The 27,029-nt window shown below is 46.7% G+C and overlaps 5 protein-coding genes across 8 annotated transcripts in view; 3 read left to right on the forward strand and 2 right to left on the reverse strand.

The window, feature by feature from the left end:
- eml5 (EMAP like 5) overlaps positions 1-1,583 on the forward strand; it is a gene marked incomplete at its 5' end in the record, with an annotated part of 40,969 nt that extends 39,386 nt beyond the window's left edge. For both annotated transcript variants that reach the window (XM_084481755.1, XM_084481756.1), the window contains 5 exons: positions 82-244; positions 549-652; positions 789-942; positions 1,245-1,345; positions 1,463-1,583. In XM_084481755.1, the coding sequence (XP_084337881.1) occupies positions 82-244; positions 549-652; positions 789-942; positions 1,245-1,345; positions 1,463-1,499 (559 nt within the window). In that variant the 3' untranslated portion in view covers positions 1,500-1,583. The remainder of the gene's footprint in view (positions 1-81; positions 245-548; positions 653-788; positions 943-1,244; positions 1,346-1,462) is intronic.
- A 589-nt stretch (positions 1,584-2,172) lies between these two features.
- isca2 (iron-sulfur cluster assembly 2) lies at positions 2,173-4,175 on the reverse strand. Its single transcript, XM_084481641.1, has 4 exons — positions 4,086-4,175; positions 3,667-3,847; positions 3,332-3,447; positions 2,173-3,215 (listed from the first exon to the last, which is right to left on the reverse strand). The coding sequence occupies exons 1-4, from the start codon at positions 4,145-4,147 to the stop codon at positions 3,041-3,043; spliced, it is 534 nt and encodes a 177-aa protein (XP_084337767.1). The 5' UTR covers positions 4,148-4,175; the 3' UTR covers positions 2,173-3,040.
- Positions 4,176-4,424: 249 nt separating this feature from the next.
- LOC311362033 (NPC intracellular cholesterol transporter 2-like) lies at positions 4,425-6,244 on the forward strand. Its single transcript, XM_084481829.1, has 5 exons — positions 4,425-4,506; positions 4,720-4,816; positions 5,241-5,348; positions 5,438-5,610; positions 5,809-6,244. Exons 2-5 carry the CDS (start codon positions 4,735-4,737, stop codon positions 5,893-5,895), a joined length of 450 nt encoding a protein of 149 aa, XP_084337955.1. The 5' UTR covers positions 4,425-4,506; positions 4,720-4,734; the 3' UTR covers positions 5,896-6,244.
- Positions 6,245-6,298: 54 nt separating this feature from the next.
- Positions 6,299-8,078, reverse strand: gskip (gsk3b interacting protein). The gene is made up of 3 exons (XM_084482613.1): positions 7,824-8,078; positions 7,160-7,396; positions 6,299-7,071 (listed from the first exon to the last, which is right to left on the reverse strand). The coding sequence occupies exons 2-3, from the start codon at positions 7,391-7,393 to the stop codon at positions 6,913-6,915; spliced, it is 393 nt and encodes a 130-aa protein (XP_084338739.1). The 5' UTR covers positions 7,394-7,396; positions 7,824-8,078; the 3' UTR covers positions 6,299-6,912.
- A 78-nt stretch (positions 8,079-8,156) lies between these two features.
- Positions 8,157-26,637, forward strand: atg2b (autophagy related 2B). 3 transcript variants are annotated; one of them, XM_084481612.1, is made up of 43 exons: positions 8,157-8,278; positions 8,836-9,239; positions 9,340-9,502; positions 9,628-9,780; positions 9,871-9,973; positions 10,082-10,244; positions 10,983-11,162; positions 11,303-11,402; positions 11,490-11,654; positions 11,773-11,924; positions 12,093-12,204; positions 12,299-12,542; positions 13,196-13,355; positions 13,464-13,556; positions 13,667-13,855; positions 14,235-14,508; positions 14,697-14,805; positions 14,906-15,107; positions 15,437-15,579; positions 16,284-16,441; positions 16,836-17,014; positions 17,287-17,437; positions 17,560-17,762; positions 18,646-18,726; positions 18,845-18,951; positions 19,444-19,536; positions 19,918-19,988; positions 20,081-20,157; positions 20,271-20,441; positions 20,605-20,737; positions 20,857-21,056; positions 21,681-21,910; positions 22,006-22,126; positions 22,230-22,421; positions 22,563-22,664; positions 22,802-22,880; positions 23,010-23,217; positions 23,315-23,384; positions 23,472-23,554; positions 23,717-23,838; positions 24,129-24,283; positions 24,804-24,950; positions 25,364-26,637. In XM_084481612.1, the coding sequence occupies exons 2-43, from the start codon at positions 9,078-9,080 to the stop codon at positions 25,592-25,594; spliced, it is 6,231 nt and encodes a 2,076-aa protein (XP_084337738.1). In that variant the 5' UTR covers positions 8,157-8,278; positions 8,836-9,077; the 3' UTR covers positions 25,595-26,637. The 3 variants fall into 3 exon arrangements, with proteins under 3 accessions (XP_084337738.1, XP_084337739.1, XP_084337740.1); XM_084481613.1 differs by lacking the exon at positions 8,157-8,278 and adding an exon at positions 8,303-8,498; XM_084481614.1 differs by lacking the exon at positions 8,157-8,278 and having other exon boundaries at positions 9,103-9,239; positions 9,340-9,459.
- Positions 26,638-27,029: the final 392 nt, after the last annotated feature.

Below are 27,029 nucleotides of genomic sequence, written 5' to 3' on the forward strand. Positions count from 1 at the left end.
GAATCGGAATCGGTATCAGGAAGAAGAAAATGGTATCGGAACATCTCTAAAACACAACCATGATGTTGGTTTTCTCCGCAGTTTCAGTCCAGACTCCCGGTACTTGGCTGTGGGTTCCACCGAGAGCGCGGTGGATTTCTACGACCTGACTCTCGGGCCACAGCTCAACCGCATCAACTGCTGCAGGGACATACCGAGCTTCGTCATGCAGATGGACTTCTCCGCCGACAGCTGCTACGTCCAGGTACCGCACGCACGCCGCAGAGATCGGCCTCCACTGTGCCGATCTGTGCTGTGATGCCCAGTTTTATTTACCAACCGTCACTCAGAGCAACGTCACACGTTCCGTTGCTCTGATTGGTTGTAAGTCGATCCAATTGCGTCCAGAGGAATTTCGTTGAACGTTGAGAACGCCACTTGAAAATCAAAAATAAATTAAAACTGAAAGTGTTCCAGGTCAATACGCATTCGCCAGCTGGTCTTGGGATGTCAGGCAACTGTCTGACTAGCGCATTGCGCAAACCTCTTATATTCCGCACGGCCCCTAGGTTTCGACCGGAGCTTATAAGAGACTGGTGTACGAGGTGCCGTCGGGGAAGCAGGTCACAGAGCAGATCCACATCGACAGGATAACCTGGGCCACATGGACAAGGTGAGCAGCCTGGGTTACGGTGGGGGGGTTATGGGGGTTATGCTGGGGTCATGGGCCTGGGGAGGCTCTTGCGGGTCTTGAAATCGGCAATATCTCAATGTCATCTTCATGTTAATGTTTCGGTCCTTGTGCTCAGCGTGCTCGGGGATGAGGTCATCGGGATCTGGTCCCGGAACACGGACAAGGCGGACGTCACCTGTGCCTGCGTGTCCCACTCGGGCCTCAACGTCGTCACAGGCGACGACTTCGGGATGGTGAAGCTGTTCGACTTCCCGTGTCCCGAGAAATTTGTGAGTACCTCCTTGGGGAATGTTGTTTTGATAGTGCTGAAGTAAGGGAACTCTTTGTCTACTCAACCTTCAGTGTCTGAAATGACTTGAGGATAACATCAGTTAAGAGATAAGATAGTACTGATTAACTTAGTACTTATTAATCGAGGATGGGAAATTAAAGGACAGCAGTATAAATACATAAATGTGAACATATCGACAGTTGAGACGGACAAGATTGACAGCATATGCTATATTATTAGATATATACATAGTGAACATTCATGAGTATTATTAAATCCTGTTTTCGGTTTCCTTGTTAGGCTAAACACAAACGCTACTTGGGCCACTCGGCTCATCTGACCAACGCCCGTTTCACAAACGGAGATCGCTACGTTGTCAGTGCGGGCGGGGATGACCGGAGGTACGATTCATCCCCTAGTGATGCCAGCTTCTACACAAATCACCCCCTGGGAGAAAATACTGAAATTAATCTGGGTGAAATTAACCGGAATAAACCTTTTGTACTCCCTATGTCCAGCTTGTTTGTCTGGAGGTGTGTCCACACCCCTCACTGAGGACAACACAACAACAACAACAGTGGAGCGTTCTCCTGTGACGAGTCTCCAGGCGACGCATGGACCCTCGCCCTGTAGGCTAGGACGGAGAACAGATGTGGCAGCTATCCCAAGACCTGACCTGACTTACTGCCTCAGAAAACAAAAAGTGCAAGAGTATACTAGGTGCAAGTCTCATCAGTTCTCACCATGGATAGAGGGCGATCTAAAGTATTTCTCTTGAACAAACAAAACAAAATGTATTTTAAACGTGTTTTATGATTTTTATTTTTCAAAGTAAGAGCAGCGTGACTGACGATGCCATTTCAGAAAACATGTAGCAACTGACTAAGCCTTAAATCTACATGAGGTGATGCATTCGGTTATTACTTTTCTAATGTCATCATTTCTTTGACGCTGTCTGACCATGCACTTGGTTTCACGACGTGAATTGCTTCTTTTTTTTACCAAGTATTTGAAACTCTCGTGGCCTTCCTCCTGAATGTAACATCCACGGTTATGTTCTGGATGTCAGCATGCCAAAGCATACTATGCACTGTACAACTGACCTGGTCACTGTGTACCCCCCCCCAGTGGTTTGTTTATGTGACTGTGTTATTGATAATGGTTGAACCTCAACAACCCCGCCCCCCCCCCCCCCGTGAGTGACTATGTGTTTAGCCGTCCTGTAGCTTGTAATAGTAACCCCCCCCCCCCCTACCTCCATTGTGTTTTGTACTGGTTCTTGAGGATGTGTTGGTGGTGATGTGGGTGTGCATGGCTAACTGAAGGACAATCTGTCTGACCAAACTCCTCAGAAAAACAAAGAAGTTACAAATTATACTTTTTTTCCATGACACTGTTGCATTTCTCTTGGGTCACTTTTCAGTGTGCTGCTATGGTGTATTATTGTTGTGCTTTTGTTTTTAAAGTGTGACTCTTTTTTCCGAGAGTCATTGTTGAAACTGGTGATGTGAAATGTGTAAAAGATATATTGGTTAACTTGAATGTTTTATCATAGAGGAAATATGAAAAAGAGCAAAACATTTTGCCCTTTGTATTATGTCTAATGAACAAGTTGTTTCTGCATACCTTGTTTTTCATTGCACCAATGTAGATATCATTTGTACATATTGTTTTTGTATATTTTGTGAGATGTTTTCTTAAATACTAATTTAATAAAAAAATATATAAAAAAACAAACGAAATGTTGAGCTTAGAGTGAGCTACAACATGCCAATTTAAAGGGACACAAGGGACAAATATTAATTGAGCAGATATCTAAGTTTGGTGAAAATATATTGATATTGATGAGCACATACACAACAATTAACAAATAAGTCGAAGATGGTATTTAGGAGGAAAAAGATCATATGTATTTAAATATACTGCATATATAATTAATTTTATACATTTTACATAATAAAATATCACACTCAATATTAACTTCAATAAACAACATATTCTACTTTGGCCAGTGTTGCCAATTGGTATGGGATCTGTACTGTTGGATGCGGCCAAGTGAAGAGTATGCTTGGTGACCACTATTCAGGTCTCTGGTCTCATAACTTGACGGAGAAGGAGCTGCCACATGAGCAGCCGTGGTCGGCCTGTGGATTCTTCTGCATTTGGAAAGCGGCTCGGATCAGCTCGTTGGTATAGTCCAGCGTCGACCCCTTTACAAACTCCAGGCTGTCTTGGTCCACGATGACTCCCACCCCATCCTGCTCAAACACCCTAGAGAGAGACAACATTACAGCAATAAATAGGAGGTACGGGGGTGAGAAAATAGTTGGTGACCATTCATCTCATCATCCAAGCAGAGAAACATCTGGTCATCTGACGTATTTTACCTGTCATCCTCATCCCTGTTCTGGTCAACGGAGAACTTGTACTGAAACCCTGAGCAGCCCCCTCCTTCCACATGGATCCTCAGAAACTCTCCCTTCTCCATGATCTCCTTGAGCCGCTGGATAAAGAAAACAGAAATATGCTCAATCACTTATAATACTTCTGTTCTTCCTGAATAAATACAGGAAGAACGGTTGAGATCTTTAAATCCTCCCACAAATGGCAGAACAGAAGAATACGTACGTGCTTTACTTCGTAAATCCTGCCCTTCAAGGTGAAGACATCCTTAACGTTACTTTATCCCAGTGCACTCAGATTACTTCGGGTATGTCCTCACCTTTACGCATGACGCGCTGAGCTTCACTCCTTCATCAGCTGAGGCGGGCATCGCCGCCGGTTCCACCTGCGCGGCGGTGCTGCTGTATCCCCTGAGACCTTCTGCGTGAGGAACCCGGGGCTGGGGGCAACACGTCATCATGTGCTGACTCACATGGACGCCGCTGAGACGGGACGTAGCCCTAGAACACACCGCAGGAATAAACCAGGTTTTAGAATGCCGATTCCCGGGCTGGATCTTAAGGAATACTATCTGATATGGGTTGTCCTTTCTAGAAGAGTTGTCACGACCCCGGAACAACTAGCTAACGCTGGCTTAGCTGTAGCTAGCAAACAGTCGATCAACGTAATCGTACATAATAGTATTAAGGTATCATGACAATACCATATTGTTGTATTGGTTTATTCCATCGACATTACCTCGCAAAGTCCAGTACTCTTGCCTTTGACGCACTAATCATCGCAGCCCTAACGAAAGACATCTTTCATAACAAATGTTCTTAGTCCCACCCCATGAGGACTGTTGACTTTGAGCAACAAAGTAGAGTACATGACTGGCTCTACGTGTTGTCAGTTGGATAGAAACCACGGTATTGGGTAGAAATTCTTACTCGGCCGTGCGTACGTCAGATACAAATCATTCGATTCGTTACAAGGACAGTCACTCCAAAATAGGCGTTTCCTACAACCGCTGCGCCGCCCATTCGCCGACGCCTGAAATATGGAATAAAAAACTAACCAACCAGCATAGAGGAGGGCGTCACCGGGGTCGCGTGATAGAGACTCATAAGAAGCGGTTACCAGAGATTGTTGTTCCTCAAAAGCGGAAACATTTTGCGAGGTAAGTTAGTTAATTGACAAAAATTGTACTTGGTCGCAAACTGTCGTATAAAATGACAACTTGTTTGTCTATTTATAACAAAGTGAAGTTCGTTTGTACAACCCCACCAGTAACACCAGCAGTGGGAACAAGTTCCTTGATTAATATTACTCATGGTCGGCTGATGAATGTAGGTGAGTCCCTCTCCGTCTTTCATTTCGATTTGTATTTTAGAACCAAACCCGAACAATGGATTTCCGAACTGCGTGTATCGTGTGGGTGTCCCTTATCGCGTTCACCTGTGCGGAGCCCGTCAAATATATCGACTGTGGTAAGTTTCTTCAGTAAATCTTTATTTTTATCATGCCAAGGAGCTGGTTTTCATAAAACGTTGTTTAATGGTAGATTCAATGATTCCAATGTGGACTTTTGAGTTAAACATATTTAGTGACATTGGCCATTTTCTCAGAGCATATTGATAAGTTTAGCTTGAATTACTTTGCATCCATGAAGGCTCTCTACGTTAAGAGATGAGGTGATAAAGTAGGTTCTAATTTTATTTAACTGAACAGTTGCACCTGTGTAATGATGTACCTGGTCGCCCAATAACGTGAATTTACCTAACTATTAAAGCAGCTGACGCCTTATGAGTCAAGCTACTGCAGTTCTCAAAAACAACAATAATAAAAAGACTTGACTCAGCATCCCTCACATGTTCACGTGCTTTAACTGGATGCGTGAATATTGTTTTCCAGGATCAGCTGTTGGAAAGGTTTCGACGGTGGACATTAAACCCTGCCCTAATCAGCCTTGCCAGCTACGTAAAGGACAGTCTTACAGCGTCAATGTGACTTTCAGCAGTGGTAAGTAGGGAAAGGTCTTTCAGATTTGTAAACGACCCAACATGATTGTGATCAAACTGATCACTTCTTTCCCTACTCATTTTTTACAGCTGTGGAAAGCCAGACCAGCAAAGCCATTGTCCACGGGGTCATTGCTGGCGTTCCCATTCCCTTTCCTATTCCAATCCAAGACGGCTGCAAATCTGGAATTGCATGCCCCATTCAGAAGGAGAAAAACTACAACTATGTCAATGACCTACCTGTTAAAGCAGAATATCCCTCTGTAAGTGAACAGTGTTTGTTATATTTGCTAATGCATCTTGTGATACTAATGTGACTTGTGGTCTTTAGGACCTTTGTCTGCTATGCAGCCCACTTTGATGGTCAGCGCCTGCTGCAGACATTGTTTTGTTTCCCCTTTGGTGCTCTCACTTCTGTTTTGTAAATTACTAAAACGCTGTTCATTGACTTCTCCTTACAGATACGGCTGGTGGTGGAGTGGGAACTAAGGGATGATACCGGCAAAGATCTGTTCTGCATCGAGTTCCCAGTCCAGATTGTCAGCTGAATAGGCACATTCCACTTTGTTTTTTAATTATAAAAGGGAGTTCAACTTTGAACAAAAAACATGTCTGCTCTGAAGATTATTTACAAACTGCTGATTTTATATCCATTGTTTTAAGGACTGCTCCCTTCCTTGTTCTAATAACTTCAAGTTCCTCTTAACACAGTATTGTGATCTGAAGTTGGACACCTATTCTTCCCTTCCTCTGTAAATCGTTTCCTTACCGTCTGACTGCTGTGTAGTCAGGATCCAGAGCACATTCTCTAACTGTATTTTGTAATGCCGTTGATTAGCTTTAATAGCAGTGATTCATTTTTCTGAACTCTAATAAACTACAGTTCTAATAAAGTTATTCAATTGTAAGTTTGTAGGTAATTGGAAAAAATAATTCAACAACTCAAACAAATTGGAAATGGGTATTACGTTTTTATTTGACAAAGGAAAGGGTAGAAATGCTGCTAGCCAAAAATGTTTTACTTCAAAGAGCACTTCATTATAATCATGCGCAAGATGTCTCTAGGCCAACGGTGTGGTTCTAGCAGTCTTATGTTGAGCTGGATCAATGTGCTTCAGTTCTAATTTCAAAACGCAAGCTTACATGAGCTTCATAAAAGCGTTAATACTTGAGGTTCAAAAGTGAAAAACTGGCTAGTGAACTGTCAAACCTAATAGGGTAACTGAAGCATTTTCAGTTGGAAACAGTACCAACTTCAAAAGCTGTATGAAATGTCTGTCATACTAAATCAGTTTAAGGAAGGCAGGCTCATTAGGACAAGTTCTGTGGGGGTAAATGTCGAGCATTTTTTTTTTCACTTGTTGGATGTGACAGGCAAGAAAAGCTGAAGAAAATATCCCTTTAGACTCGTCAACATGGGAAGTAGGAAGCGTCTGGAAGTTGAACCACAGTGAGACCAGCAATGCAGAACAATTACATTGCAATCCTTGGTTTATTGGGGGTGAGGTGGGCAGATCCTGGGCTATGGTTGGACTACATTGGGTCAACTGCTGAGTCTTGTTTCCTTAATGTCCAGTTTGTTGTAGTCTCTCGAGTCGCTGGAGCAGAGCATTCCCAAAGGCCTCTCTGTATCCTGGACTCAGTGTGTCCAGAAGGGAGTAAATAGTCTCGTGATACTGGGTGCCTAAATCTTCATTCACTTCATCAAAGGCATAGCCCACCACCTAATAAGACAAGTATAATTAATTGAATATGCATGCAATAAGGATTAGCCACAAACAATTGTCTTGTAGAGATTGTTGTCTTTCTTACCCTCAATCCAGCCTCTGTGAGTTCAAGGCAGTAGCGATTGGTCTCTCTTGTTTCCACATTTATGTACGCCACGTCCAATGCGCTGTCGAGGCTTTGTGACACGTACATTTCGTTCACGGCAAAGAGTACATCACTGACCACGGCGTCCGCCTCCGACCTCATGTCCTTGACGCCTCCCAGCTCGATGCCTTCTCGAAACGAGGATGAGTCCTCTGGCTGGAAGTCCACTTCCATCTCCTGAAGTCAAAGAGCAATCACAGCAATAATGGGAGCAGCTTCAATACATTAACTACACATAGGTCGCAATCAATACATTTTGACAGGTCAAGTTTGTGCTCACGTTACAGGCGGGATAGTCAATATAATTTTTTTTCACCCGAAAATGTTTACTGAATCTGCTTAGCACGTCCCGACGAGCGTTCGACAATGACGTAATCGTACTTTTCCGTCAACTCAACGGCGCGTTTTCATGGCGTACAAGGAAAACAATCGCACAGACAGCATTACCAAACACACGAAAGGCAACAACGTGCATCCAATTTTTTGTGGAACAACATTATCTTACGATCTTAATGAAAGCCACAAGTAGCATATACGATGTTTGAATATAATAAATATAGTAAACGATGTATACAACTTTCTGCTGCCCCCCAGTTCTCCTCACCTCTTCGGGTACACTGCACGTCAGGCTAACCGGGTAAATCGTCGCGGCGACACCGTTCCCGGTCCTAAGTAGCGCAAATTAGCTGCTAACAGTTAATCCTGCACACTGTATTTCCAAAAAACGATGTGTCTGGTTGCATCCTTGCACACATATAGTTAACACGAGAGCTATTTAACACCAGCTCCGAGCTCTAGAGTGGAGTTGTTGTCCCGCACCGACTCAGCTTCGCCATGTTGTGATGACATCAGGGCGGAAGAGAGCCCCTCCCCCACAGCGAGCCGTTTCGAGAACCTCTCTGTGCTTGGCCGTTTCTGCCATTTTGCGGTGACGTCACGGCCGGTCACAACACGAGCCGTCCTTCCGGCGCGGAGCCGCCGAAGTGTTTGTAAACAAGTCGAGCAGCAGCAGGCGGGGAGTGTGAAGCAACACCCCGGCCGAGGCCACCATGACCCACGGTGCGTTATACCGCGACGAGGTGTTGAATGTGTCGCTGTGTTCACTCAACACAGCCGATGAATGTTGTTGTTGTTGAAAAACAACTCGGGAAGTTTTAGGTTAGCGGCTTTTTAGCATGGTAGCTCCTTGTCGTTAGCTTGCTAGGAAACAACAGCCAGTCAACGTTAGCCCAGTGCTGGAGCCTTATGACATCGAGCTGAATATTTGCTGACTGGATAGGTAAGCTAGACCGGCTAGCTTTTAGCTTCATCCCTGACAAACACAACATGCATTTCTGTCAGTCACCTTGTTGTGACATCTGTAGCGGGACAATGTAACACAGATTGCTAGGTAATTACTACCGTGTCATCTGCTGGATGACACCGGTTGTTGATAATAAGGACAGTCCTTCTCTATTTTTCATTGTAGCCCGATTGGTTCATATTGGGAAACTTAATTATCTTGTGTTTGCCCATATGTTGTTTGGCCACAGCGGTCTATGACATTTAGCACAATGTCCCTGAATACATGAGGATTCATGCATTCATGTTTTCTTTTGTGTGAATTTCTACCTTAGGTGCAGCATACTGGAGTCGGACCAACTGTCAGACATATACCACATTATCAGCACATTTTTTTATGTGCCTCTAACCGTGAGGAATGGAAGATGTTTGAATTCCTCCTTAACGGTCTTCTATAAATCAACTGGATGACATCTTATTTTAACCCACGATAAACAAAGTTTCTCTCTTTGCGTCATCGTCTGCAATTCCGGAGTCACGTGTCTGTTTCATTTGTTGGTACAGAAAGTTTGTCAAGATGCCGTGGCCCTTTTCAGAGTCCATTAAAAAGCGGGCTTGCAGATATCTTCTGCATCGGTATCTAGGCAACTTTCTCCAGGAGAAGCTGAGCCTGGATCAGCTTAGCTTGGACCTCTATCAGGGTACTGGGACGCTCGCACAGGTCCCCTTGGACAAATGGGTAAGGGTTCTCCTCAAAATAATAAACCAATAAAGAGAAATTAACTATGAATATTACACATGCATTGGACATGTATAACCACAGTTCTTTTGCCTCTCAGTCCCTGAATGAGCTGCTCGAAACGGCAGACGCCCCTGTGGAGGTTATAGAAGGCTTCATCCAGACCATCTCGCTCACAGTGCCATGGGCTGCTCTGCTGCAGGAGAACTGTGCCCTGGAGGTCAGGGGCCTGGAGATGGTGTTCAGACCCAGGCCAAGAATGGGTATGGGGGCTGTACTACACACGCATTCCTACATTCCTGCTAATTATCCCTTACATTGTTGTGTATTAAGTAGGCCACATATGGTTGAATCAATGGGATCCTTTCCTATATCTGCTGTGGTCCAGGTACTGGTCTAGAACCCATGTACTGGTCTAGTTTCATGACCAGCAGTATGCAGCTCGCCAAGGAGTGTCTGAGCCAGAGGCTAACGGATGACATAGGGGAGAGCTTCCAGCCCTTTGAAGGGTTGGAGAAGTTTGCCGAAACCATAGAAACAGGTATAGTTTGTCTACATTATAAGGCAACACTATAAACATATGTTATCCAACTTTGTTGAACTTTTAATGAGTACACATTTGTCTCTTCAGTTCTCAGAAGGGTCAAGGTGACATTTCTGGATACAATCCTCAGAATTGAGCACGTGCCTGATAATTCCAAGACCGGTATTGCTCTTGAGATTCGGATCAACAAGTACGTTTAAAATGTATTTTAGAAAAGGTGTATTTATTGTTATTACGTTTTTAGGATGTTTTCTCCCCCCTCCTGGCCAACAACTTCCATCTGTTTTCTGTGTTAAAGGATTGTTTATTGTGACGAAACGGACGAGGACAGCTCCAGCGTGGACGTACACCAGCCCACTACTTTCACTCATAAAAACTTTCAGATGGAAGGCGTCACAGTCTTCTGGGACGAGTTCTCTGAGGCCTCCAGAGCCGGTTTCAAGTCCTCGCCTCCACCTGCTGTGAGTGCTGCTGCAGGGCGCCGTCACAATGTTGTCTATGTTAGGGATAAACCTATTTTTTATCAACTTTATCATCAAAATGTTGTCTATGTTAGGGATAAACCTATTTTTTATCAACTTTATCATCAAAATGTTGTCTATGTTAGGGATAAACCTATTTTTTATCGACTTTATCATCAAAATGTTGTCTATGTTAGGGGCAAACCACCCCAGGGTGTCCCGTCACCTTCCATTAGGCCATCAGTTAATAATAATGATTAGGTTTTCGTTACATCCATCCATATTGTGTTTTTTATTGACTAAAAGGGGTGATATTATGCCACCAGGTGTGAGTGGTATTAGCTATTACAAGCTGTTGAAATTCTGCCTTTTCCTATGTTTTTGTGACGTCACAAGTGGGAGGGTAGATTTATGCTGGATAGATCAGTCTAGCAGCCTACCCAGTGGACTGTAGCAAATGTTTTTTATCTATACTGGACACTCATAATCATATAATCATATAATCAAATATAAATATTATATATAAATATAAATATTCTTTCACAGTGCTTTGAGCATATAGTTCTTGGAGACATTTATATTTCACAGTTGTTACTGTTGGATTTGTAGTGCTTTGATTCAGAACTCTTGGAAAGAATAATTGTCCTGAAATATCACAACAATTATTTACCAATGCTGTTGTATAATTCATGATATTTTATTTAATGATATAAACCATGTCCCCCTCTTTCCCTACAGGAGACGGAGGCCAAGCTCTCGCCCAGCTGGAATCCCAGAATAATATGCGAGCCTCATCCACAGTTCACAGAGCCTGTGGCTTCTGCCGCGGCCTTTGAGCCCATCCAGATTGGGTGCCTTGGTGGTAAAACCGAGCTGTCTCTCACACTGAAACACAACCTGGCCTTGCCTGGAGCAAAAGTATGTTTAAGTTAAAACAACCTCCTTTTCCTTTCCATGACTCAATGAGCCAAATGGATGTCTTTGTTCAGATATCCTATGTTGTACGTGCACTTTGGTGCCTCCATCAGCCCCTTTTTGATACCATCTGTGCTCCTCAGTTGGACGTCGATGGACACATCGACTCTGTCATCATTCTGCTGTCCCCGCGCCAAGTCCACCTTCTCCTGGACATGGTTGGAGCTTTCTCAGGGGGAGGAGGTAAGATTGGTTCCAGCCTCGGTCGCTTCCGGATAACCCAATATTTGATGATCAATGACCTCAATGCACCATCCCTCTTGTGTAAAGGAGCTCAAGAATGGTCCAAGGACAGGAAGAGTCGGCCGATACAGCAGGAGGACGAATACCGCCTGCACATGGAGCTCAACCGCTGTCTGAAGAAGGACACGGACCTCCCCGGCGGGGACCCCGACCTCTTCCAGAGCCACGCCACACGAGCCACGTCCAGCCGAGGTTGGGCCACGGCATAACCCCAGTTCTGATGTCCATACAGAGATTTCCCTGCCCAAGTGATAACCCCTCTTTATTTCTATCTATTGCTTCTCTGTCCTTGACCTGGTGGTTTGCACAGAGGACGTGTTCTTCTCAATGGCTGACATGGACATGTCACACAGCCTGTCGTCCCTTCCTCCACTGGGGGAGCCGCCCACAGTGGACCTGGACCTGTCACTCAACAGCAACTACTCCGCCTCCCCTGGAGTGTCTCCCTCTGGCACTGCCCATGTAGGTGCACCGTGCTATAATCTGGCTATTGGACTAACTTTGGTCCAATACGGACTGTAGCATTAGGAGCATTTTAATGCATAACCTAGCATTTTTAAAGTTTTTATTCAAGTTTAGTGTCTAGGTATAAAGAACTGACTTGACTTGAGCATGTGTCCTTCCTCGTAGGCTATCTGGGATGATTACCCAGAGGTGCCACGGCAACGAGAGAAGCTGACCAATCCGACACCATTCCATGTGCGGGATTCACAACTGCCACAAAAATTACTGAGACAGACGTGTACGTGGAAGAAAAACATATGACACATATGTTGAATACTTTTGTACAAAACACTTTAACACTGCATGTGTTAAATTTTTTGTTGTATTTTCAGCTCATCCCTCCAAAACGCACTGTGACGAGTCGAGGCCAGAACTGGTGTTTAAGCTTGTGCTCGGCAGCATGGCCGTGGTGGTCCTCCACATCGACCCCCTACCCCCACCCAACGCTTCCCCCAGCCCCCTCGGCCCCATCGCCACAGACTTCTTCAGCCTGGTGGGGCCGGGCCGCCTCCAGCCCGCTGCCTTCGTCCGCTCTCGGACCACGTTCGACCAAGCATGTCCCCATGACCACCTCAGGTACTTTGGTTTATAGTATCTGCTGCTCTTTCCTTGGTCTACTTTTGATGGGTCATGTTCTGATAGCGATATCAGTATCGGAAATCCCTCCGATCCTGCCTACGGTATCGGTGAGTCTATTCGCCGATCCGATACCGAAACTAGCTCATTTACTACACAGGCAAAGAACATCCCAAACACGGTGTTATGCTGCATTTGTTAATGGTAAGAGGTGGAAAGTCGGAATGGGACACGAGTCATCTGCGACTTACGTGCGTTCGAGCTACCAAGTCAGAACAACATGGATGCATGGACGCTAAACTACAAGAATAAAAATGTATTATTATAATTATAGATTATAAATGTAAATTATCTAGTTCTGAAAAAAAATTGACAGAAAGTGAACATACTATACATTGCTGTCATCGTAAGAGAACCCTTCAATAAGAACAAGTGCTATTACTAGTTACAATGCTAGATGCTGTATCGGTATGGACTCTGTATTGGCCGATACTCAAGTTCAGGAATCGGAATCGGGAAGGAAAAAATTGTATCAGAACATCTCTAGTAACAACCTTGTCTGTGTGGCCAACCTCCATAGGGCTTCTATATCGCTTTGAACAGGTGATTTGGTGTGAGATTTCTGTGTGGCTGAACTGGCTCCATCTCCATAGGTTTGTAGGCCAGGGGCTGAAGATCAACTACGAGCACTGTCAGGGTTCCAGCCTGCGCACCTTCTCCACCGACGTGTCTCTGGACCAGATGGAGCTGCTGGAGTGTCTCTTCTCCTCCGAGGGGCGCGTGGGCCCGCACAGAAAGGCTCAATACACAGAGGTGAGACTGTTACACTGTTTGAATCAACCCTTAGTAACGGTCGCCGTTTTGCACCCAGCATGACCTGTTAAGTGTTTAATCTCATGCCTGTCACTGTCGCCGCCTCAGCTCCTGACATTTGACACCACGGCTAATGGCGACGCATCATCATCCCCCTGCCTTCACCTGCTGTACAAACTGGCGGAGCGCAGAGGCCCTCAGGTAAACGCCAGTGAACAATGATAACACAATAACAACACAATAATAACAACACAAAGTCTATGCCGCAGCCTAGCCCGGGATCCTCTTAGCTCTGTGTGTTTTCCCTCCAGGGCGGGCAGGTGCGTCTGAGCACCATCCCCAGGAAGGCCGACCTCCAGCTGGAGCTGGGCTCGGCCCGCTTCGAGCTGGACATCAGCATCGTGGACCGCCTCAACTCCCTGCTGCAGCCCCAGAAGCTGGCCACCACGGAGATGATGGCCTCCCACATGTACACGTCCTACAACAAACACGTCAGCCTGGTGAGGAACCTCTCTGCACACCACACACCGAGCAGTTTCAGATATAGATGTGTGGTTCGGGGAAAGGGGAAGTGCCTTTTATAGTTCTGAGCTTGTTCTGATCAGATCAGGAGTTTGCAGCTGATGTGCGAGTGTTGATTTATACAAACAAACTCGTGAACTGGAACCTTTTTGATGCTCTTTTTAAATTTATTTGTGTTGAAGGATGGATTCATGTACCAAAATACATCAATCATACTACTTTATCATTGAATGATCCACACTTCAAGCCACTGCTATCATGTAATGGCTTAACTGCTACAGCCTGTAGCCTCTACACAAGGTCCTGTATAGTGGGTGGGTATGCAGAGACTTAACGTACTCTTTATGAACTCCACAGCACAAGGCCTTTGCTGAGGTGTTCCTCGAGGACATCCGCGCCCCCACCCACTGCTACGTCACCCTGAGCATCCACGCCCCCGTGATGCGCCTGGCCGTCCGCTTCCCCATCCCAGACCTGCGCTCGGACCAGGAGCGGGGCCCCTGGTTCAAGAAGTCCCTGCAGAAGGAGGTGCTGTACCTGGACCTGGAGGACCTGGAGCTGAAGACAGAGTTCATGGGGGGCAGCTCCCCCGACCAGACCAAGATGGAGCTCATCTTCCGGGAGCTCACTGGTACAGGACCACAAAAGCACGCCTCTTCACAACGTTGTGTGTGTGTGTGTGTGTGTGTGTGTGTGTGTGTGTGTGTGTGTGTGTGTGTGTGTGTGTGTGTGTGTGTGTGTGTGTGTGTGTGTGTGTGTGTGTGTGTGTGTGTGTGTGTGTGTGTAAAAACCTAAAACAACCTCATCTCCTGCACCCAGGGAGGTTCCAGGAGGAACCGGACCAGGCAGCCACCCGGTTCCTCCGAGTGTCCCACACTATGGACGGAGACATGGCGACATCTGACAGCGGCAAATTCGATTGGCCCAGGTGAGCACAACAACCGCATTCGAGCCGATCACCGAACTGAGGATCTTGATGCCGGGGCGGTCCATGATGATGAATATGACGGGGGTCACCTTCTCGGTAGGGTGGTGCTGAAGGTGAACCCCACGGCGGTCCACTCCATCCTGGAGCGCGTGACGGCGGAGGATGACGAGGGGCCCGGGGACCACTCCCCGGAGGAGGAGGAGGAGGAAGGGGCGGCCCACTCTCTGAAGGACGTGTGTGACTTTGGGAAACCGGAGCCGTCGCCCTTCTCGTCGCGGCGGGTCATGTACGAGAACGAGGAGGTGGGGGCTAGACTGAAGAGGAGGATGTTATTTCAATCATTCACATATGAACATTTAAAGGAACAGGGCGCCTTTTTATAGGTTTACATGGAAAAACAAAAAGACTGATCACTTGAATTTAGGGATTTTTTATATTTGAGCTAGTGGTGTGATCGGGCCAAATTGTTGAGTGTTGATAGTTACATAAGGCTACGGTTTACTGTAATAAATGTCAAGATTCAAAAAGCAATGTAACTTCAAGACAACTTTATTAATCCCACTGGGGACAATCAGTTTCAAGAGTGCACCATGGATTTCTAACTCGACGAGTCCCATTGTGTTATCTTCAGATGGTCATTCCTGGTGACATCGCCGAGATGACAGAGTTCCAGGAGAAGACCTTGAACAACTCCCGCTTCATCCTAGAGCTGAGCCTCCCCAACGTGCAGCTGGCGCTGCCCAGCAAGGCCTTCTACGAGAAACTCCACAACAGGTACCGGACACACCCAGTGTTCAGATTTGAGATGCACGATATTGGAAAAAAACGTATTGCGATATTTTGTCATTCTGGGATACTTCTTGTGAAGTGACCAAAAAATATATATATCTTGGAAAAAAGAATGTATCATTGTGTAATGATTGGGTGATTTTAAAGTGCTCTGTACAGTCGCTGTACAGAGCTTTAAGGTGGCGAATTAAATATGGTGGAAAATAAATTTGTTGTGTTGCCTATTGTTGTGGCAACAATTGAAGGTAAGGTACTCTCGACAAAGTACCTGTTTTTGGTCACTGTTGACTTTTTCTGTAACCAAAATAATTCCATACAACTCACGTTGTTGTTCTCTTAGCGGGGGCTGTCTATGACTGCTTTGGTTGTCTGACCATAAACTGAACAACTTGATCAGTGATTGGTCGTTCGCTGTGCATGCAGAGCCTGCATGTCACTCCCTAGCAACAAACTGTGTATCCAAGAACCCTTTAATCTGAGTAGATTCCGTTATATCGGATAGATTTCTCTTGTAGATGAATCATCAATCCTTTTTAATTTTGCACGTCCAGCGATACGAATATCGCACATGTGTATATCGGGATTTCGATATGAAAGCGATATATGGTGCAGCCCTAATTCAGATCCACGTTGCTTGTTCCCCCTTTCCTTCCCCCGTGTGTTGACTGACATTGAACGGGTGGTTCCAGGATCAACAACGATCTGCTGCTGTGGGAGCCCACCGCACCGTCGCCGGTGGAGACGGTGGAGAACATGCCCTACGGGGCGGGACTCTCGGTGGCCAGTCAGCTCATCACCACCTACGCTAAGGACAGCTTCAGCCAGTTCCGCTCCACCGGCACAGAGGGTAACATGAGTCCACCGATGATGCTTATCCCAAAAAATGTGACCTAAAGTGCATGATAAACTGCAGTATCTTATCATCTAGAACAACATGTTGAAAATTATTGTTTGTTTGTTTAAAAAGCCAGCTACTGTAAAAATAGAATCTAATTGGGCATTTTAAGGTCGCTGAATTAAACCAACTTTGGCTGATTTTTTTGGCTGATATTCATAATATATTATATGTTATATGTTGTCATATAATCTTTTTGGCTCAGTTTGGGAAACTAACCCAACAACATTGCAATTGCTCTTCGATTCCACACTTCTACCTACGATATCGTAAATAAATCAATATCAAACCAAACTATCCTGAAGTCCCCTGATGATGCTGACCTCTGTCTGTTCCGTGCTCCCAGACGACACCAGCGGCTCCGAGGAGGAGAACCCCCAGTACTACTCTCCAGCGGCGGACCTCCACCCCAGGTCTCGCAGGATGAGGAGCAGGTCCAAGGCCCAGACCAAGACCTCCCAGAGCCTGTTCTCCGTGGTCCTGAGTGTCAACCACGGCCTGGTGTCCATTCACACCGATGCCAAGGTGAGCCTCGAGAAACAGACGCTAGACGGTTCTTACTGTGCGTTCACACCAAAAGCAGTGCGAATATTCGTGGTGCGTGCTTGCGCAAACTACAAAACATCACTACTACGAGTCTTACTTGTTGTGAAAGTACCAGCGGATTTTGCCATTCATTCATTCGCCTTCTTTATTGGTGTGAACACACCTTTAACCGTCCAAACCCGGCCGCTCACTATCACGATTTATTGGTTACTTGGTCACTGTTCACTGTTTTGTTTTTTTGAACTCTCCAGAGAGAGGACAAAACTGTGCTGAAAAACAAACACGGGGAGTTCTGGCTAGAGGTGAAGAACGCCACGCTGTTCACCGTGGCGCAGTACGAGGGCTACAAAGACCAGCACTACATCTGCTTCCACACCAGTAACATCTGCATGTACCACCAAGGTAACCACACAACCACAGAGCAGACATCCTACTCCCTCCATTCAAAACAATGTCTTTGGGTTCTGGTCGGCCTGTGCTGTGGATCCTTCTCACTAACATCGTGATGGCGGTGATCTTCCCAGGACTCGTGGATAGAGACTCCCCCGGCACGGAGGTCAATTTGCCTTGCAGGACTCGCCCCCATTGGTTGGAGCCGGGCATCTACCAAACGGAGACGGTGCCCGACCGGTCGTCCACGGCGTCAGAGGGCATGTGCCTGGAGGCACACAGCATGCTCTCTGTAGCCATCAAAATCTCCTCCACGAACACAGAGCACACTGTGAAGGTATGCTCTGGGGCTGAATAAGAAACACTGGGAACACAATGAACCGCTTTAGAGAAGCACAGAGGGGGGTTCTCTAGTCCAGCGATTCCTCTAGATTTCCATGAGGTTTTTAGTCTTGGTGTTAGTTTTAAAGGCCTCCTAATTTCCCACAATGCAAACGTGTGCTTACAGTTTAAGTCAGTGGCAAATGTCTCCACATATTTCGTTGAGGCCTGGACCCGCAAAGTTGAACCTGCCCAGGAAAATTCAGGCAAGACATCTGTATCAATTATCAGTTATCGGTTATCAATAATCATTGTACACAGAACGTTCAGGACTGAAAATGTGGGGGAAAATGTGACCGCAATTTCTGGCCATTTAGCTGAAACGCAGCAGAACAATCCAGCCCCAGTTCCATTGGAATACCACAGGAAACCTCGACATGGCTGAACAATTAGCCCACATTTCACTCGTGTAACTTAGTGTGTATTCTCTGCTGGTCTTAACTTCCCCCACCTGGTGCATACAATGGGGTTCTGTTGGTTACTAGGGTTCTCAGTCAGTCTGGGTCTGAAGTCCAAGGCTGATTCTGTGTTCATTTTAATCTGCCCTCCTTCCGACTACAATGTGACCATAGTATTGTTTTTCAGTATAGTTTTTAAGCGCTGCAGTGTTTTACAAGTGTTTTAAACTAATTGTATACCGTGCTCACACACTTTTTCATGCCAAATAACTTGAGTACTGCTCTGAAACCTCAGACTATGTTGTCACAGAAGCTCTGGTTAACCCCTTGATCGTAGTGGAGTTTGTGAGGGGCTTGATACTTGCCTGATGAAGTGGTTTGGCCTAAACTATCTGCAGTGTGCACCACACTTTAGCCTTTTCTCCTCACTGTGTTCTGCAGGAGCTCCTGGTAGCCGTGGGAGTAAGAGGAGCCACCCTACAGCACAGAGTGGTTCCACAAAGCCTGGGCTGGTACGACCAGGTAGGGTCTCAAACTGTCAGAAGATCATTGATCAGAAGGGTTTTAAAGCTTTTTAGCTGGCTCCAAGGACAATTCATGACGATGGATTTATATTTGATTGTTTATTTCCACGCATCAGATCGTGGATTTCCTGAATGTATCTGATGAGCCGGTGTTGGGCTACACCCCCCCCACCTCGGTCACCACGCTGCATCTACACCTGTGGAGCTGCTCTTTAGACTACAGGTGGCAATTCAAAGCTGTTCCGTTGATCCAGGTGTATGACAATAGTGTATCGTTTTCATGGCGATTTAAAAAGAACCAGCCTCCCTATGAGGAATGTGTTGTGCTCCCCTCTACCTCCTGAGTATGCTATAGAGATCGTCAGCCTAAAGCCATATGAGCCAATGCAATAGCTATGCTTTGGTACAGGAGAAAACTCCTGCAGAGTCATACAAATGGAAGCTGTAGTATCTTATAGACTATAAGATACTAAGATAAGATAAGTTGTAAAACAACAAATGAAAAAGAGGGAAGTCTGTGGCTTATGGAGTCATAAATAACATACATGTGATGATGAGGTCATCACACCACCCTGCTTCAAGTCATACATAGGTCACATGATACAGCATCGGTGTGTGGGGCTTGGATAGTGGGTTACTCATCAACTAGGAGACTAGCTGGGGGCCCCCAACATGAGTGACTGTGACGTGATGCATGCTCTGCTTGGGCCCACAGACCGCTGTACCTTCCCCTGAGGTCCCTGCTAGTCATAGAGACGTTCAGCGTGTCCAGCAGCGTCTCTCTGGATCTGTCCTCGTCCACACTCAGGTAGAAGCTTCCCTTCATCCAGTGGACCTGTTGAAACGGCCCTTATCCAAGCTGTAACTTCAGTCTGACGTGAATGACTAATCTAATGAATGTCTAATCCAGTTTAAAACGTTGACTGTAAAAGGTTAAACTTAAGATGTGCTCACAGTGCCTAAGGAAGCTCTCTGCCCGACTCTACGTCACCCGATGGGAAACATTCAATATACATGCATTTGTTTTGTACATTTTAAACATTACTTATGTCTTATTTAACTGCTATAAATGATAGACCATGATATTTAAACGTATATCCCCCTATTGTGGCTCTTACAACAACCACATGGTTAAAAATCCTGTTATATACAGTAATACAGTGAAGTTGTGATTCTTGATTATTTTCAGGATCATCCTGGATGAAGCGACTCTATTCCTCTCCGACAAGAGCAATGCTGTTTCTGTTAACCTCCTGCGAGGTAAATCCATATTTCACTCGGGTCCAAGTCTTGCTGGGGTTCAAACTATGTCCAGCACTAGCGATTTGCCTCGTCTCCCTTGTGTTTTCCAGACTATGTGCAAGTGGTGGACATGGGGACGTTGGAGTTGAGGATTACTGCCGTCAAGCCCGGAGCCAATAGAGAACTGGTACGTGGAACTGGAATCTCTTCCGTTGGATCGGTATGTTTCAAGCGGGTGATTGTTTGCTGACGCTAATGCCATCATGTCATGTTCTGCTCATCATCTCACTGGGAGAGCAGTCTGAGCCCAGGTTTGAGCTGCGATGCTCCAGTGATGTCATCCACATCCGGACGTGCTCCGACTCCTGCGCCGCCCTCATGAACCTCATTCAGTATGTGGCCAGCTACGGAGACCTGCTGCCCCCTACTGGGCAGGACGCCCGGACCTGCAGCGCCCCCCAGAGGGCAAAGGTCAATAAGACACAATAACACTTTGATTAACACTTAACAGAGAAATTCAGACCAGCAGTCCAGTGTGTTGATACAATGTAGTTATTCTGTATTATCATTGGATGAACGCAAGAATGGTTGGATTAGAGTAAACCATTTATATTTCACATTTTCTTTTGAGCAGGCGGAGTTGCCCAGCAGGCCCCCGTCTCTGACCCCGCTGCTCCCCGAGACGGAGCAGCAGATGCTGCAGGACCTGATGAGCGAGGCCATGGAGGAGGTGGATGGGCAGCATGCCCAGGGCCTGCAGCACAACGGTGACAACAGTTCACCACTGGGCACATTGGAACACATCAACTCTTTTGGTACCGTGTACTAAAACGGTCAGCATCTCCATACTCAACAGTTGTTTGTTTGTTTTACTGATCCCGCACAGGTGTTCACGAGACGCTGCATCAAGACCATGACCCACCTCGCTCGGACCTCTTCCTGTTTCCCGACGAGAGCGGGAATCCCACCCAGGAGTCGAGCCCCTCCTACCCGGTCCTCCACTCCCCCCTCATCACCCCCGTCCCCAACCCGGCCCAGGAGGCGGATGACTTCTGTATCCTGGACACGCCCGGCTCCAGAGGAGATGTAGGCTCACTCACTGATCATTCAAACACACCTTGAATGAGAAATCCCCACTCACAGCGGCTGATGTGTTTATCTGTGTTTATCAACGGCAGTGTTCTGCCACTAGAGCTTATCCGACTGATCAAATGTAACGCTGAGTATGTGATGACTTGGCGAAATCATAATCCAATCACAGTCAGCCCTGATGGGGGTTTGTTGAAACCACATTGCCTGGAATGGCATTTCAGTAATTGGTGGAAGGTTATTATTATCACATTATGAGAAACCTAATTAACACTTATTTCTGCCCAGTCTTTCAATGACAAGGGCATGTTTTGTGTTCAGCCAAAGTTTAATCATGCTGTGTTTCCAACCTGGTCTTAAGACTTCTGTATCCTACTGCAGATACTGGTGGTTTCTGTTGTGATTTTGACAGAGCATTCAAACATGTCGGCCTAATGATATGATTATTAGTTATGGAGTCCATGGAAACACAGCATATCATTAATCCCAGTAATGTGTGTGTGTGTGTGTGTGTGTGTGTGTGTGTGTGTGTGTGTGTGTGTGTGTGTGTGTGTGTGTGTGTGTGTGTGTGTGTGTGTGTGTGTGTGTGTGTGTGTGTGTGTGTGTGTGTGTGTGTCTCAGGACCGGAACCAGGAGCCCATAGTGAACCAGCTGACCTCCAGTCCCATATCGATCAAGGACAACTACTTCAGCCTGCCTTTGGAGGGAACGGGCTCTGGCCGGGGAGCCGTGAACTACCCGGTCCCAGAAGTGCGCTACCTCATCAAGGAGATCTCTGTGATCTGGCACCTGTATGGCGGCAAAGACTTTGGGAACACCACCTTCACGGCCTCTCCTGCCAGGAGTTGCGGGTGAGAGACGGGCACCCAGACACCGTTACACACTCCCACACGCCAAGGTTGTTCGTGTTGCATTACCCACTTATTTGGTGTGTTCTCCGTGGCAGGACCACGCCCTATAGCTCCCCCTGCCAGACGCCAGTCAGACAGGGCCGGGTGGGCGGGGGCCGTCCCGGAGGAGGGAGAGGGAGGAACCCAGACGTCCTGATGGAGATACAGCTCAGCAAGGTAGCTCTCCCCCCTAGACACACCCTCCTCATGCCCCCCATCAGCAGCTTCTGCAGATCCATGTTGATAAATGCATTAACGAGCTGCGTGCGCCCTGCCTTAGGTCCGGTTCCAGCACGAGGTCTACCCTCAGGCCCAGGGGGCCCCTGGCTCCACCGCAGACCGGCCCGTCTCCCGGCAGGTGTTCACCGTGCAGGACCTGGAGATCCGAGACCGGCTGGCCACCTCGCAGATGAACAAGTTCCTCTACCTCTACTCCAGCAAGGAGATGCCCCGCAAAGCGCACTCCAACATGGTGAGGTTGGCGGCGGTGTCACGATATGACGATGGCCCGGTGGTGTCACGGCGGCCCGGCAGTGTCACGGCGGCCCGGCAGTGTCACGATGGCCCGGTGATGTTGGGGCTCTTGGTTCATTGTTCTGCTTTGTTTCCTCAGCTGACTGTCCGGGCGCTGCACATGTGTCCAGAAGCGGGCCAGGCCCCCCAGGAGTGCTGTTTACGGGTTTCCTTGATGCCCCTTCGCCTAAACATCGACCAGGTAACCAACAATCCAAACCAAGTTTGTTTTGTACATCAAATGAACATAAAGACCTACCTATCGACGGCCCAGGCTTGTCTGAAATTTAACTTTTTAAGGAACATTTTTGCATCGAACACCATCTTTTTTGTGTGTAGGATGCCCTGTTCTTCTTGAAGGACTTCTTCAACTGTCTCGCTACAGACGTAGAGCTGTTCTCTCCACCCGACCAGGAAGGTAAACCCACAACAGTCCTCTAAGTACTTCGCTGGATTTTCGGAGGATCACTGTTAACTAAGAACTTTGCACAACTTTGTCAGTGTCATGCATGCAAGTATTTTGTTCATTTTGATCTTGTGTCCAAAGCGCTCTGCGTCTCCGTGAAGAAACCGGCCGGGCCAGAGATCTCCTGCAGCTTCTCCAAGCACCCCGGCAACAACCAGGACCCGGCCCCCATCATCTCGGTGCCGGCCCAGAGGAGCCTCAGCCTCAACGGGCTGTCCACCTCTGGGAGGGAGGAACCCGAGACTGATGCTGCCTCCTCTTCCTTCACAGACCAACCCGTCTTCTTCAGGTGAGGATCTCCAAGGATCTGCATGCTGTTGATTTCACTCGGGCCAGATTTTTGTTGATCATACTCTGTATCTATGGTTTGTCTTTTATTCCAACAGGGAGTTTCGTTTCACTTCAGAGGTTCCGATTCGCTTGGATTACCACGGGAAGCATGTCTCCATGGAGCAGGTAAAGGCGCCAGGGGGAGCGACATCATGAGCTCACCTTTGTGTTAGGTTGTGCCTTCTGACTGTGAAAACTTTGTCCTTGTTGCAGGGAACCTTTGCGGGGATCATCATAGGGTTGACCCAGCTGAACTGCTCCGAGCTGAAACTAAGACGTCTGTGCTATAGACAAGGGTATGTGTGAAATCTGTCAAATAAAATAGATTAGGTTAAACTTAATATATCAGAGGCATATGTGCTGAAGATGGTGGAAGTTGGAGATAAGTAGTTTTCAGAATACATTAAATCTGTGGTATTTAATCAGTGGTATTTCTTTTGTAATGGTCTTCTTTGCAGGCTGTTGGGGGTGGATAAACTCTTCTCGTATGCAATAAACGAGTGGTTGAATGACATCAAGAAGAACCAGCTCCCAGGCCTTCTAGGTGGAGTGGGGCCCATCCACTCTCTGGTGCAGCTGGGTAAGGACCACATGGGTTCTCCATGTCATCACATGCATGGGACACCACCATTCTCCACAACTCCTCTTTCTAGTGGAAACTTCAGATTCTGTGTTGGATTTTGGAAAAGAGACTGTATTTCCTTTAACTTCATTGGTAACTTGTGGTAAAGAGTGGCATTGCATGGTGGATGCCAGTGTAAAGTCCTGCTCCTGGCATTGTGGCCTTGTTTTTGCTCAGGACCTCATATCGATCCAACCTATTGTTTTTACTCCTTTAACCCTGGTGATCCTCCTTGTCGTTGTGTTCAGTCCAGGGATTCAGAGACCTGGTGTGGCTGCCCATTGAGCAGTACCGCAAGGACGGCCGCATCGTGCGCGGGTTCCAGCGCGGCACCGCGTCCTTCGGCACCTCCACCGCCATGGCTGCTTTGGAGCTCACCAACCGTATGGTGCGCACCATCCAGGTACTGCCGCCTGCTGCGCTACGGAATCAGAATCAGAGTTGCTTTTATTTCAGTACACAAGAGTAAAGATCTTAGGCTTGGTTTCCTCAACAGTCACATAGCAGGAACAATACAAGATAAAGTAAATACAGATAAGTAGAAATAAAAATAAGTAGCAGCATCAATAGATAATAATAAATGATAATACATAAAATAATAAATTAAGTAAGTAATAATAAGAGAAACTGAAACAGTGGTAATAAGTAATGAGGTGTAGTAAAGTGTAATGGTGCCAGCCACATTGATTGGGGGGAAAAAATGTTTGTAATCCTCTGGGTTTTGGCCCTGAGGCTTCGGTACCATTTCCCCGACAGCAGTAGCTCAAACTGTTTCTGGTTGGGGTGGCTGGGGTCCCTGATGGTCCCCGTTAGTCCAGTTTCCCCACCAGGGATGGAGCTGGAGCCTAAGAGGAGAAGGTCATTGGAAGTCCCTTTTTCAGGAGAGATTGAAACGAGTGTCGTTGGTCTTGTCGTTGGTTTAGGCAGCAGCGGAGACGGCGTACGACATGGTGTCCCCCGTGCCTGATGAGAGGGATCCCAGGAGGATGAAGCGCATCTCTCATGGGCTCGCTCACCAGCCCGTGGACCTGAGAGAAGGCGTAGCTAAAGCCTACACGGTCGTCAAAGAGGTATGGAAATATGAATCCCCGTTCTTACATTCACATTTACATTTAGGGCATTGAGCAGACGCTTTTATCCAAAGCGACGGTTATGGTTCGAACACACATTCACACACACAGACGGCAGAGTCAACCATGCATGGCGACAGCCAGCTCACTGGCAGCTGTTAGGGTGAGGTGTCTTGCTCAGGGACACCTCGGTACTCTGCTAGGAGGAGCTGAGGATCGAACTAGCAACCTTCCAGTTGCAAGTCAACCCGCTGTGTACCTCCTGAGCGGGAGCATCCACTTGGGGTCCAAAACGAGGTCCTTCACAAACACACGGATCCAGCAATGTCATTCTGCCTCATGTAATGGTGCCTAGTGGTTGTGATTTAGATTGAGGCGCTGTGATTGGTGATGTGTGTCCTTGCGTCCTCCAGGGGATCACCGACACGGCACTGACCATCTACGACACGGCCACACGGGAGCACGAGCACCGCGGGATGGCGGGGGCGGTGGGCGGGGTCCTGAGGCAGCTGCCCCCTGCCGTGGTCAAGCCCCTCATCATGGCTACGGAGGCCACCTCCAACGTCCTGGGGGGCATGAGGAACCAGATCCACCCCGACGCCCGCCAGGAGGAGTCTCAGAAGTGGAGGCAGGGGGAGGAGTAGCTGCTCTGACTCCTCCTCTTCCGGGCGGGGATGAAGATTACCGGTTTTATTGCACAATATGCCAGAGACATTTCACATCTCAACGACTGTAGACTGCTCTGCACTTTTCAGAATGGACGATTTTGATGTGTTTTTTTTGCCGTTTGAAGGGATGAAATGTAAAGGATTGATTTAGTAAACCATCTTGTCAATAGGGATTCATCTCGTAGGATATGTGTCACTTTGGTTCCTCGTAATTTCGCTTGTTAGAAAATCGCAACATCACCCTCACTGTGCCTTCATAGTGAGTTATCTAATGCAACGTGGAGCAAAAGGGACTTTATGAGTGATGGGATATGTGTGCTGAACAGAGCCTCATATCTTTACATGGAGACAGATCTCTTTCATATGTTTGGTGGAATGGGCTGGACGGTCCATCGCATCATCAGACACCAGAAGAAGGTTGATTCATTATTCAACAAACAAGTCATATCCAACATGTGATGTCCTCAGATCCATACAAAGAACAATTGTTACTTCTTGTATTCCTACTATGTAATAGCTCATGTATATGTCAACAGTAAGGGTAGTCACAGCAGTGTGAATGTTTCTCGGGATGAATGGCCTCCTCTAGTGGCGGGGCATGTGAACTTGAGCACATGAATGAGAAATGGGGCAAAACCTGAAGGTTAAATTATTATTGTGGCGCCTGTGACTACTGCTGGCCAAAGTCAAATGTTAATGCTAGCTGCTTTTCTAATTGAAACGGATTCGAGAATCCTTTTTTATTTTTATTTCAACATTATCCTCGTCAGTTTGCCACGCATTTCTCAATTGTTGATCCAAAACGTACGAAAGCTTACTCTGCATCAGTTGAAGACCTGTACCAAAGTCTTAATATCGTGCTTACTGATTTTGAAGTTTGTTTAAATGTTAAAATTGACCGTCACGCTTTGTGATCCGCAGTCTTTGAACCTGCTCTGTTTCTTGTTGTAAATAAGTGTACAGGTGATTTCTGTTATTTGTATTAAAGGCATGAATGGTTAAATTAAAAACGGACGTGACAATAACCATTTGAGGCTTTTTTCATTACTGCTAGTTGTTGCAAGTTGTATCCCAGTTTAGATCATGTAAGGACATAGCGATTCAAAATACGTTGTGTTAAAAGGATCTCCGTCTGGTTGGACAAATTGGTCTAGATATGATGTCAATACCTTCCTTAGTAAGACGCGTGGTTAAAAATATACGTGAAACACTTTCACGTTAAAAACGCACGTTGGTCCCACTCAGGCGAGCATTCGCGGGGAGTTCGATATACTTCTTGCTTTCATCGTCGGGCCAACCTACAGCTAAAATGCCACATTGTGTGAAAATTAATTTCGAAAATTAAATGGTCAGATATATACTGTTGTGTTAACATTTCATTGATTAAAAATGCGTTAGAACACGTCCATCT

Source organism: Micromesistius poutassou, assembly GCF_964030765.1.
Source record: "Micromesistius poutassou genome assembly, chromosome: 17".
NCBI lineage: Eukaryota > Metazoa > Chordata > Actinopteri > Gadiformes > Gadidae > Micromesistius > Micromesistius poutassou.